Source organism: Gigantopelta aegis, chromosome 12, assembly GCF_016097555.1.
Source record: "Gigantopelta aegis isolate Gae_Host chromosome 12, Gae_host_genome, whole genome shotgun sequence".
NCBI lineage: Eukaryota > Metazoa > Mollusca > Gastropoda > Neomphalida > Peltospiridae > Gigantopelta > Gigantopelta aegis.
This window is the reverse complement of record NC_054710.1, coordinates 23,656,909-23,670,347: the sequence shown is the minus strand read 5'-3', so window position 1 is coordinate 23,670,347 and position 13,439 is coordinate 23,656,909. Positions and strand designations below refer to the sequence as shown.

General features: G+C 38.0%; 1 protein-coding gene across 1 annotated transcript in view; it reads left to right on the top strand.

Annotated features, from left to right (window-relative positions):
- The first annotated feature begins 5,135 nt into the window (after window positions 1-5,135).
- LOC121385903 overlaps window positions 5,136-13,439 on the top strand; it is a 16,232-nt gene continuing 7,928 nt past the window's right edge. The window contains exons 1-4 of the mRNA XM_041516694.1: window positions 5,136-5,628; window positions 7,697-7,993; window positions 10,970-11,299; window positions 11,669-11,701. Of these exons, the coding sequence (XP_041372628.1) occupies window positions 5,406-5,628; window positions 7,697-7,993; window positions 10,970-11,299; window positions 11,669-11,701 (883 nt within the window). The 5' untranslated portion in view covers window positions 5,136-5,405. The remainder of the gene's footprint in view (window positions 5,629-7,696; window positions 7,994-10,969; window positions 11,300-11,668; window positions 11,702-13,439) is intronic.

Below are 13,439 nucleotides of genomic sequence, written 5' to 3'. Positions count from 1 at the left end.
TATGTAGACCTATTTGACATTTACTCATGTTTATATACTGACAGCTAATGTATACCAGGTGTATGTAGACCTATTTGACATTTACTCATGTTTATATACTGACAGCTAATGTATACCAGGTGTATGTAGACCTATTTGAAAGTTACTCATGTTTATATACTGACAGCTAATTTATACCAGGTGTATGTAGACCTATTTGACATTTACTCATGTTTATATACTGACAGCTAATTTATACCAGGTGTATGTAGACCTATTTGAAAGTTACTCATGTTTATATACTGACAGCTAATTTATACCAGGTGTATGTAGACCTATTTGACATTTACTCATGTTTATATACTGACAGCTAATTTATACCAGGTGTATGTAGACCTATTTGACATTTACTCATGTTTATATACTGACAGCTAATTTATACCAGGTGTATGTAGACCTATTTGACATTTACTCATGTTTATATACTGACAGCTAATGTATACCAGGTGTATGTAGACCTATTTGACATTTACTCATGTTTATATACTGACAGCTAATTTATACCAGGTGTATGTAGACCTATTTGACATTTACTCATGTTTATATACTGACAGCTAATGTATACCAGGTGTATGTAGCTAATTTATACTCAGGTGTATGTAGACCTATTTGACATTTACTCATGTTTATATACTGACAGCTAATTTATACCAGGTGTATGTAGACCTATTTGACATTTACTCATGTTTATATACTGACAGCTAATTTATACCAGGTGTATGTAGACCTATTTGACATTTACTCATGTTTATATACTGACAGCTAATTTATACCAGGTGTATGTAGACCTATTTGACATTTACTCATGTTTATATACTGACAGCTAATTTATACCAGGTGTATGTAGACCTATTTGAAAGTTACTCATGTTTATATACTGACAGCTAATTTATACCAGGTGTATGTAGACCTATTTGACATTTACTCATGTTTATATACTGACAGCTAATTTATACCAGGTGTATGTAGACCTATTTGACATTTACTCATGTTTATATACTGACAGCTAATGTATACCAGGTGTATGTAGACCTATTTGACATTTACTCATGTTTATATACTGACAGCTAATTTATACCAGGTGTATGTAGACCTATTTGACATTTACTCATGTTTATATACTGACAGCTAATTTATACCAGGTGTATGTAGACCTATTTGACATTTACTCATGTTTATAAACTGACAGCTAATTTATACCAGGTGTATGTAGACCTATTTGACATTTACTCATGTTTATATACTGACAGCTAATGTATACCAGGTGTATGTAGACCTATTTGACATTTACTCATGTTTATATACTGACAGCTAATGTATACCAGGTGTATGTAGACCTATTTGACATTTACTCATGTTTATATACTGACAGCTAATTTATACCAGGTGTATGTAGACCTATTTGACATTTACTCATGTTTATATACTGACAGCTAATGTATACCAGGTGTATGTAGACCTATTTGACATTTACTCATGTTTATATACTGACAGCTAATTTATACCAGGTGTATGTAGACCTATTTGACATTTACTCATGTTTATATACTGACAGCTAATGTATACCAGGTGTATGTAGACCTATTTGACATTTACTCATGTTTATATACTGACAGCTAATTTATACCAGGTGTATGTAGACCTATTTGACATTTACTCATGTTTATATACTGACAGCTAATGTATACCAGGTGTATGTAGACCTATTTGACATTTACTCATGTTTATAAACTGACAGCTAATGTATACCAGGTGTATGTAGACCTATTTGAAAGTTACTCATGTTTATATACTGACAGCTAATGTATACCAGGTGTATGTAGACCTATTTGACATTTACTCATGTTTATATACTGACAGCTAATTTATACCAGGTGTATGTAGACCTATTTGACATTTACTCATGTTTATATACTGACAGCTAATGTATACCAGGTGTATGTAGACCTATTTGACATTTACTCATGTTTATATACTGACAGCTAATTTATACCAGGTGTATGTAGACCTATTTGACATTTACTCATGTTTATATACTGACAGCTAATTTATACCAGGTGTATGTAGACCTATTTGACATTTACTCATGTTTATATACTGACAGCTAATGTATACCAGGTGTATGTAGACCTATTTGACATTTACTCATGTTTATATACTGACAGCTAATGTATACCAGGTGTATGTAGACCTATTTGACATTTACTCATGTTTATAAACTGACAGCTAATTTATACCAGGTGTATGTAGACCTATTTGACATTTACTCATGTTTATATACTGACAGCTAATTTATACCAGGTGTATGTAGACCTATTTGACATTTACTCATGTTTATAAACTGACAGCTAATTTATACCAGGTGTATGTAGACCTATTTGACATTTACTCATGTTTATAAACTGACAGCTAATGTATACCAGGTGTATGTAGACCTATTTGACATTTACTCATGTTTATATACTGACAGCTAATTTATACCAGGTGTATGTAGACCTATTTGACATTTACTCATGTTTATATACTGACAGCTAATTTATACCAGGTGTATGTAGACCTATTTGACATTTACTCATGTTTATAAACTGACAGCTAATGTATACCAGGTGTATGTAGACCTATTTGACATTTACTCATGTTTATAAACTGACAGCTAATGTATACCAGGTGTATGTAGACCTATTTGACATTTACTCATGTTTATATACTGACAGCTAATGTATACCAGGTGTATGTAGACCTATTTGACATTTACTCATGTTTATATACTGACAGCTAATGTATACCAGGTGTATGTAGACCTATTTGACATTTACTCATGTTTATATACTGACAGCTAATTTATACCAGGTGTATGTAGACCTATTTGACATTTACTCATGTTTATAAACTGACAGCTAATTTATACCAGGTGTATGTAGACCTATTTGACATTTACTCATGTTTATATACTGACAGCTAATTTATACCAGGTGTATGTAGACCTATTTGACATTTACTCATGTTTATAAACTGACAGCTAATTTATACCAGGTGTATGTAGACCTATTTGAAAGTTACTCATGTTTATATACTGACAGCTAATTTATACCAGGTGTATGTAGACCTATTTGACATTTACTCATGTTTATATACTGACAGCTAATTTATACCAGGTGTATGTAGACCTATTTGACATTTACTCATGTTTATAAACTGACAGCTAATTTATACCAGGTGTATGTAGACCTATTTGACATTTACTCATGTTTATATACTGACAGCTAATGTATATCAGGTCTAAATAGTTTGCTATGTTTATATACTGACAGCTAATGTATACCAGGTCTAAAAAGTTTGCTATGTTATATACTGACAGCTAATGTATACCAGGTCTAAACAGTTTGCTATGTTTATATACTGACAGCTAATGTATACTAGGTCTAACAGTTTGCTATGTTTATATACTGACAGCTAATGTATACCAGGTCTAAACAGTTTGCTATGATTGTGGAGCTTTACCCACAGCACTGTTGTGCCATCTCAACGACAGCAATTGCCGTCGGTGCCGTCGTTAAGTTCGAGCCCTGCCATTAGTAGCAAGTGATTTTGTATATGCATCATCCTATAGACAAGATAGCATATACCACTGCATTTTGATATACCAGTCGTGGTGCACTGGCGCGAATGAGAAATAGTCCGATGGGTCCACCGACGAGACTGATCCCAGACAGACAGCGTATTAAGCGAACACTTTACCACTGGGTTACATTCCGCCGCAATGGAGAGATATAAGATTATTACATCTCTCTTAGTAATCACTAACAACGAGTTATTAATCGACCGTCATGGACAATAAAGGCCCAGATAGCCGAGATGTGTGTCAAGAACAGTCTTATATGGATACAAGCATGGCAATTAAGTTAAAATGCATAATATTGATGTCAATGGCGTAGCGAGAATTTTATATTGAATTAGCAATCACATTGGGGAAGCAACTACACTGCCTATGATATCCTATTTTCATTGTTTCTCCTGTATAATGACGATAAACAAAATGGCTGAACTATAATCTTTCAGATCCACCGACTAGACAACCAGTGATCAACGGATATACATCTGGTAACCCAGTTCGAGAGGGAGACGTTCTAAATATGTCCTGTGAAGTAACTGGTGGAAAGCCACTGGTTCAACCATTTCCTTTACGTGTGATACGATACAAACCAAGACGTCACAAAGCACAGTTGGACCTGCTAATCGAAAAGAGTAGCCCATGAAGTGGCGACAGCGGGTTTCCTCTCTCTCTATCTGTGTGGTCCTTAATCATATGCCTGACGCCATATAACCGTAAATAAATGTGTTGAGTGCGTCGTTAAATAAACCATTTCCATTACCAGTTGTGGTACTCTGGTAGAAACCAAACATAGTCCAATGGGCTCCCGGCATAGTCCAATGGGCTCCAGACATAGTCCAATGGGCTCCCGACATAGTCCAATGGGCTCCATGCATAGTCCAATGGGCTTCCGACATAGTCCAATGGGCTCCAGACATAGTCCAATGGGCTCCCGACATAGTCCAATGGGCTCCCGACATAGTCCAATGGGCTCCCGACATAGTCCAATGGGTTCCAGACATAGTCCAATGGGTTCCAGACATAATCCAATGGGATCCCGACATAGTCCAATGGGCTCCAGACATAGTCCAATGGGCTCCCGATTGGGATGAATCTTAGACCGACCGCGAATCAGGCCTGGCATTCGTTAATAATGTATTCTCCTTATTTCCTGTGTTTCTATTGTATACTGACTGGTCTATAATCTTTCAGATCCGCCGACTGGGCAACCAGTGATAAAGGGATATTCATCTGGTAACTCAGTTCGAGAGGGAGACGTTCTAAGAATGTCCTGTGAAGTAACTGGTGGGAACCCACCGGTCTCAAACATTACCTTCACGTGTGGTGAGATACCAACCAAGACGTCACAAAGCACAGTTGGACCTGCGAATCGAAAAGAGTAGCCCATGAAGTGGCGACAGCGGGTTTCCTCTCTCTCTATCTATGTGGTCCTTAACCATATGTCTGACGCCATATAACCGTAAATAAATGTGTTGAGCGCGTCGTTAAATAAAACATTTCCATTACCAGTCGTGGTACTCTGGTAGAAACCAAAAATAGTCCAATGGGCTCCCGATGGGGATGCATCTTAGACCGACCGCGCATCAGGCTTGGCATTCGTTAATAATTTATTCTCTTTATTTCCTGTGTTTCTGTTGTATAATGACTCTAGACAAAACGACTGGTCTATAATCTTTCAGATCCGCCGACTGGGCAACCAGTGATAAAGGGATATACATCTGGTAACCCAGTTCGAGAGGGAGACGTTCTAAGAATGTCCTGTGAAGTAACTGGTGGAAACCCTCCGGTCTCAACCATTATCTTCACGTGTGGTGAGATACCAACCAAGACGTCACAAAGCACAGTTGGACCTGCTGTAGTTAGAGATATACGGTTCACCGTGAAGAGAGCTGATGATAATCAAATATGCCGTTGCTCAGCTATTCACACAACAAACCAGTACAACCTCTTCAAAGAAACTCGTATTTCTGTCATTTGTAAGTGGGTCTAGCAGCCTAATTGGAATTCACTGGTGTATATGATGTTTGGTTAAATTATCACATCAAATGTATATGTGAGTTTTAATTATGCTGCTTGGATTAGAAACAGCATGATAGAACATAAGAATGTATGGATGGATGTATTTGTGGGAGTGTGGGTGGACGAATGGTTGGGTGGATAGACTGATAAACAGATAATAAAATTATACATAAACTAATTAAATAATATGTAGGAACACAAAACAAAAAGGTTTAACAAATGTCAAAGCAAAAATATATACATCTGTACTGCGAACACGTACCTACCTCCATAGACCCTACCTACCTACCTGTCTGCTTACATCCACGCACGCACACACGTATATATGTATGCTAGCAAACATACATATACACATGCATGTCAGCGGGATCGACCGCGTAGCTTGCTGATCCCATGCATATGGATCTGTTAAAGAGCATTCTTTTCAAACACAAATGCAATATTATCTCTTGGAACAAGGTCTCTATAGGGAAATTACAAAATGCAATAGTGTCTCTTGGAACAAGGTATCTATAGCGAAATTACAAAATGCAATAGTGTCTCTTGGAACAAGGTATCTATAGCGAAATTACAAAATGCAATAGTGTCTCTTGGAACAAGGTATCTATAGCGAAATTACAAAATGCAATAGTGTCTCTTGGAACAAGGTATCTATAGCGAAATTACAAAATGCAATATTATCTCGTGGAACAAGGTATCTATAGCGAAATTACAAAATGCAATATTATCTCTTGGAACAAGGTATCTATAGTGAAATTACAAATGCAATAGTGTCTCTTGGAACAAGGTATCTACCCCTCCTCGTGGAACTAGGTATCTTACGACTCAATATTATCTCTTATATTCCTTGCTAACAAAAAGTACCCCTCCTTCTATTTATTCTAGTGTATGCATTCGCATTTAAAACTCAATGTTTGTTTTCATTAACGATACCATTAGCACACAAGAATGTATTAATCACTGATACATTTTAATTAGGCTGCTGGATAAGAAACATCACAAGAGAATAATTGTACTGATGCGTCAAACTATGGTTCTGTGGGTGCATACATGTATGCATTAATGGATGGGTGGATAGATAGATAGATAGATAGATAGATAGATAGATAGATATATAGACAGATAGATAGATAGATGGATGAATTCATAAATGGGTTGATGGATGAATGCATCGATGGATCTATCGATCGTTTGGATGGATGGATGAAGCGGTTATTCGATTAATGGATAAAGAGACCGAAGAATGGATTGATTATAATGCATAAAAACATAAATAAAACATTAACAAACGTCAGAATAAAGATGTATGCATGAATGTGCCTACCTCCCTCCCTATACATACACACTCTCAAAGAAGAACATACGCACGCATACATACACATGCACACTTACATACACACATACATACATACCATACCATACCATACATACCATACCATACCATACCATACCATACCATACCATACCATACCACACCACAATACACAATACCACACCACACCACACCACACCACACACCATACCATACCACAATACGCCACTCCACACCACACCACACCACACTACACCATACCATACTATACCATACCATACTGCACCATACTGTACCATACTATGTCACTCCACACCACACCACACCACGCTGCACCATGCCATACCATACCACACCATACTGTACCATACTATCCCACTCCACACCACACCACACTACACCATACCATGCCACACCATAATGTACCATGCCATGTCACTTCACACCACTCCACACTACACCATACCACAACATACCACACCATACCATACCGTACCATGCAATACCATATCATACCATACCATACTGTACCATACTATGCCACTCCACACCACACCACACTACATCATACCATACCATACCATACCCTACTGTACCATACTCTGCCACTCCACACCACACTACACAATACCATACCATGTCATAGCATGCATACATATATACACGTGAGCACACACAAATATGCACATAATTATATGTTTTAATTCATACAGATTCTCCAAATGTCACAGTGTACAGCAAATATAACATACATTATAATTCTGTGAAGATAATTTGTGAAGCGAATGGTCGTCCTCCAGAGTACCACTTTTCCAAATTCACTCACTTTTGGGGAGGACAGAAGATCAGAGAGATAGCTGGGAGGTTAGAGTCGCCAAACAGACATGTCCACATCATCCAGCCATACAGCTATAAAGATTCAGGAACTTACGAGTGCACTGTGTCAAACAACGTCACAGGTCTAAACAATGTGACAGAGCAAACAGGAAACAAAACAATTAACATGCATGGTAAGAGGTATTTGTTTTCTCTCTCCATCTTTCCTATTACTGATACTAGTAGTAATAACAGTAATAGTAGCAGTACTGTCAGTAGTAATAGTAATAGTAGTAGTTGTAGTAGTAGTAATAGTAGTAGTAGTAGTAGTAGTAGTAGTAGTTGTAGTAGTAGTAGTAGTAGTAGTAGTAGTAGTAGTAGTAGTAGTAGTAGTAGTAGTAGTAGTAGTAATAGTTGTTATTTGACATTCAATAGCCTCAGATTAATACATGAATTTGCTCTAGTGGTGTCATTATACAGAAACATACTTTAAACTATCAGCACCATGTACTCCAATAGAACGAGCAATCTATTGTTCGAGAGCTAGATGGACATCTGAACGGTTATATCTGTCAGGCCGACCAACTCTCCGGAATTTTCATCACGTACACGGAATTCCGGAATTGATGCCAAATATCCGGAATTTGTTTCAAATTCACTCGAATTGTTTTTCTAAGCAACTAAGTCTTATTGCGTTCTACACTCTTATAATTAAATATCTGTATCACTCATTTCAACCTGAACACCGTTTTGTCTAGTTTTGTGTCATTACCAAGGCCGCAGAGGTGTGTCTATTGTCAACAGCCGACCAATGAAAATGTCGAGTAAACTGAAGCCATATATGAAAATGTTCTTTCTTATTTTTGTTTATACTCGAATCGTTTATGTATTCATTTTAAAGATATTTTAAATACCATAGACTGATGTTCCTGCGGGGCAGGCATCAGTTCTATGGCGATGTATGAAATTTTGCCACCGTGGATGAAAGCAGATGATGATGACTAGTTTAACGTGCCCATATACCACTAGCGTTTCGAACACGCCTATCCCGAGTCCGACCTCCGATAAGATCGGTGGCCTGAATCGGGATGGACGGAGGGGGGAGGGGGGGGTGGGGATAGGCAGAATTTTGAAAATAGCAATTAGTAAAGTAGTTAATAGATTAAAAAAAAAAAGAAAAAAAAAGGTTACAAGCCACAAATAAAAAAGAATTGACAGCTCGGCCGAATATTTATATAATTTGGAGCATTTTAGAAGGACAGTCCAAAATTAAATAAGAGAAAGAAGAGATGATCGGACTGTTTAATAATATTAAACAAAAGAAGTAATTTCGACATAAAATTTTGAACGCAGATCTAAAAGTTTAAAGTCCGATCAATGTGTTCACACGAGTGGCCTCGTTAAGGCCGTTTGGGTGCACAGCTTAAAGGGACGAGATGGGTTGCATCCCGTCAAGAAAACCCCTAGATTGACAGTCGATAGACGTTGAAGGTGTAGTGTTGTGCTGAAATACAGATCTTGAGAAGCCGGATCCGTCTGAACGAGAGAGAGTATCAGACTAGGGTATAGTCCAGTCGACATGGGTTGGTATAGTGGTGCGGACGGGCCCATCTCCGGAGGATACGAGATGGTATCACTATAAAGCAAGGTAAAGTCTAGAAAAAGAGTAGTAGGGGCCGACCCCGCTTCCTATTTCTTCTTAAAGTGGGGCGGTCAATCTTCCAGTGCTGCTAGGACAGGCTCGGACATGTAGAGACTAAACGCGAACAACCGTTGCATTCTGCAGAATGGCCGTCATACGAGTCACGAAAAAAACAAGTCGACAGTCAGACGGAGAAATGACGTGGAGGCAAGGAATTTCGGTAAAAAAGAATCCAACCTGGTGGTGCAGGCTGTCGAGACGAGAAGCGTTCTAGCGTTCAATCAGTTCCAATGACCACATACATCCCAGTAGAAAACTTCATTTCGCTGACAGAAACAACGAAACGAAGGACCCCCAAGTCGAGCACAGGAAAGCACGTGCAGTGTGCACAAGCGAAATAAACACGTCTTTCCGCGTGGAGCTCCAGACTGGGAATGATTAGAACAGAAGAACGCTACAATCGTAAAAAAACCCACCAAAAAAACAACAACCCACAACAAAAAACACAAAAAAAAACCCAAACAAAAAATCCCAACCGAACCGAACCGACAGTTGTTTTCTTTCCATTGGCGTTAACATGCAACATTTGAATAAATAATATTTGGTCACCACTAATCTATTATATGACGCATCCATGACATTAATATACCTACCTACATTAATATACCTACCTACATTAATATACCTACCTACATTAATATACCTACCGATATTATTTTATTCAATTAAGTTAAATAATAACGCGATTTATTTTCTGTACACTGGCTCCCCAAAAGTGTTACTGTAACAGTAATGTAAGCGTAATGAAAAATGGCAGCCAGTCTTAATGTGGGTAGCAGACGTTTCGTCCCCGAACCAGTTCGCCGCAAATTAGTTCGACCCCACTACATGCATATGATGAAATAGTGCATATGTGGCAATGTATCTACATACAAATAATATTGGTGCCAAGTCTGTTTGTCACTTTATTGCTAATCTGTACGTGGGATTCTTAAACTGTAATAGAATATTCGCTAATAAAAGTGTGTGTGTGTGTGTGTGTGTGTGTGTGTGTGTGTGTGTGTGTGTGTGTTTGTGATGATGTGTGTGTGTGTGTGTGTGTGTTAACTTGATGTGCGTGTCCGTGTGTGTGCGTGTGTGTGTGTGTGTGTGTGTGTGTTTGGAGAGGGAGTGTCTTCTTATGAGAAAGTTCCAATTCATATATAAATAATGATATTCTTATTTGTATTGTCATTTTGCAAATATATGTCAAACATGACATTTTTTCACAGTTTAAAATTACTTTAATGAAAATGACGTTTTCGCGGGCTTTAAATTATTGTTTTGAAAAGGGCGTTCGCGCGCATAAAAATGAAAATATCAGAAAATTCCGGAAAAAATATTTCTATTACGTTGGTCGCCCTGATCTGTCCAACTCTACTACTATCTCTCGAACGGCAGTGTACTCCGGATATTTTATTGTTAATATTTATGTTTTTCTGAATGCGTTTCAATAATACTTGTGAACGCCTTTTTTATTTGCTTCTAGTTCGACTTGTACTGATGGATACTTCAAAACAAAATGAGACGATCGCGGTTACCATTGGACAAAATCTAACTTTAAGTAAGACGATATTCTCCAAGAATAACATCAGTTCATACAACTGGATAAACCCGCATGGAGCTACCACAAAACATAACAGCGAGGTCAACTCTGTCGACGTGACCTTAAATATCTACAAAACTAGGGTCAGGGACACTGGATACAGATTCTCACTGCTGATTGGTCGGATCGAAGAGGATGACCATGGGTTACATGTTCTCACCGTTTGTAATGCATTTGGATGTGGGGAATTTTACACAAATGTAGTGACCGCAGGTTTGTAATTATCTGAATGTAATGTATGAGATATTTTTCATCTCAGCTTTTCTATACAAACGTTTACAAAATATAAATAAATAAAATGAAATAAATATTATGGTGGTGGTGGTGATGATGATGATTATGATGGTGATGATGATGATGGTGGTGATGATGATGATGACGATAATGATGATGACGGTGGTGGTGATGATGATGATGGCGGTGATGATCATGATGGTGGTGATGATGATGATGGTTATGATGATGATATCGATGTCGATGATGATGATGATAATGATGTCGATTTTGTTTCGTTTATTTGTTTTTCAATTCTTGATTTTTAATGTTAATCTGGTCATAATTTAGTTTTTTTCGTTCTTTCAGAACCAAGCAAAGAAAACACAACCGTGCTCCCTGGTAGGTGTAATATACTAAATACAATTAGTTAAGGGACAGTATAGAACCAAGCCGAGAAAACACAACAGTGCTCCCTGGTAGGTTTAATATACTGAACACAATTAATTAAGGGACAGTATTAAACCAAGCAGAGAAAACACAACAGTTCTCCCCAGTAGATGAACTATACTAAACACAATTAATTAAGGGACAATATAGAACCAAGCCGAGAAAACACAACAGTGCTCCCTGGAAGGTGTAATTATTCTGAACACAATTGATTCAGGGACAATATAGAACAAAGCAGAGAAAACACAAGATTGCTCTCCGGTAGGTGAAATACACTAAACACAATTAATTAAGGGACAGTGTAGAACCAAGCAGAGATTACACAACAGTGCTTCCCGGTAGGTGTAATATACTAAACACAATTAATTAAGGGACATTATAGAACCAAGCAGAGAAAACACAATAGTGGTTCCCGGTAGGTGTAATATACTAAACACAATTAATTAAGGGACAGTATAAAACCAAGCCGAGAATACACAACAGTGCTCCCTGGTAGGTGTAATATACTAAACACATTAATTAAGGGACAATATAGAACCAGGCAGAGAAAACACAACATTGCTTCCTGGTAGGTGTAATATACTAAACACATTAATTAAGGGACAGTATAAAACCAAACCGAGAAAACACAACAGTGCTCCCTGGTAGGTGTAATATACTAAACACATTAATTAAGGGACAATATAGAACCAAGCAGAGAAAACACAACTGTGCTCCCCGGCAGGTGTAATATACTAAACACATTAAGACAGACAGAGAGACAAAAACACACATAGACACACACAAACACACACTAAACACACATACACACACAGACACAAACACAGACACATACATACATACACACACACACACACATACAGACACACACACATACAGAGATAAACACGCATACATACATACACACACACATAGTCACACACACTCACGCAGAAACACACACAGTCACACAGCACACACACAGACACACAGGCAGACACACATACACGCGGTCTCAGACAAACGCACATACACACAAAGGCACACACACACACAAACAAACTGAGACACACACGCAGGCACAGACAAATAGACACAAACACACACAGAGAAACACACAGACACACACACAAACGTACACATATACACACAACAAACACACACACACATACACACACACACACACATACACACACACAGACACTCACATACACATACTCACGCATAGACACTCACAAATATACACACACAAATACACACACAGAGACACGCACATACACACACAGAGACACACACAAACACATACACGCAAACACACACGCACACATATTGACACACTCACACACAGACACACACACATACACACAAACACACACAAATACACACACAGATACGCACACACATACACACACAGACGCAGACTAACACACATATACACAGATACACACACTGACACAGACAAACAGACACAGCCACACACACATACACACAACTCACACACACATGCATACACACAGATACACACATATACACACACGCATACACACACACACACACACACACACACACCGACACAAACGTGAACAGACACACACACACAAACACATATACACATATACAAACATACACACACATGAACACACACATACACAGACACATACACAGACAGACACACACACACACACAAATACACTCAAACGCACTTATATAC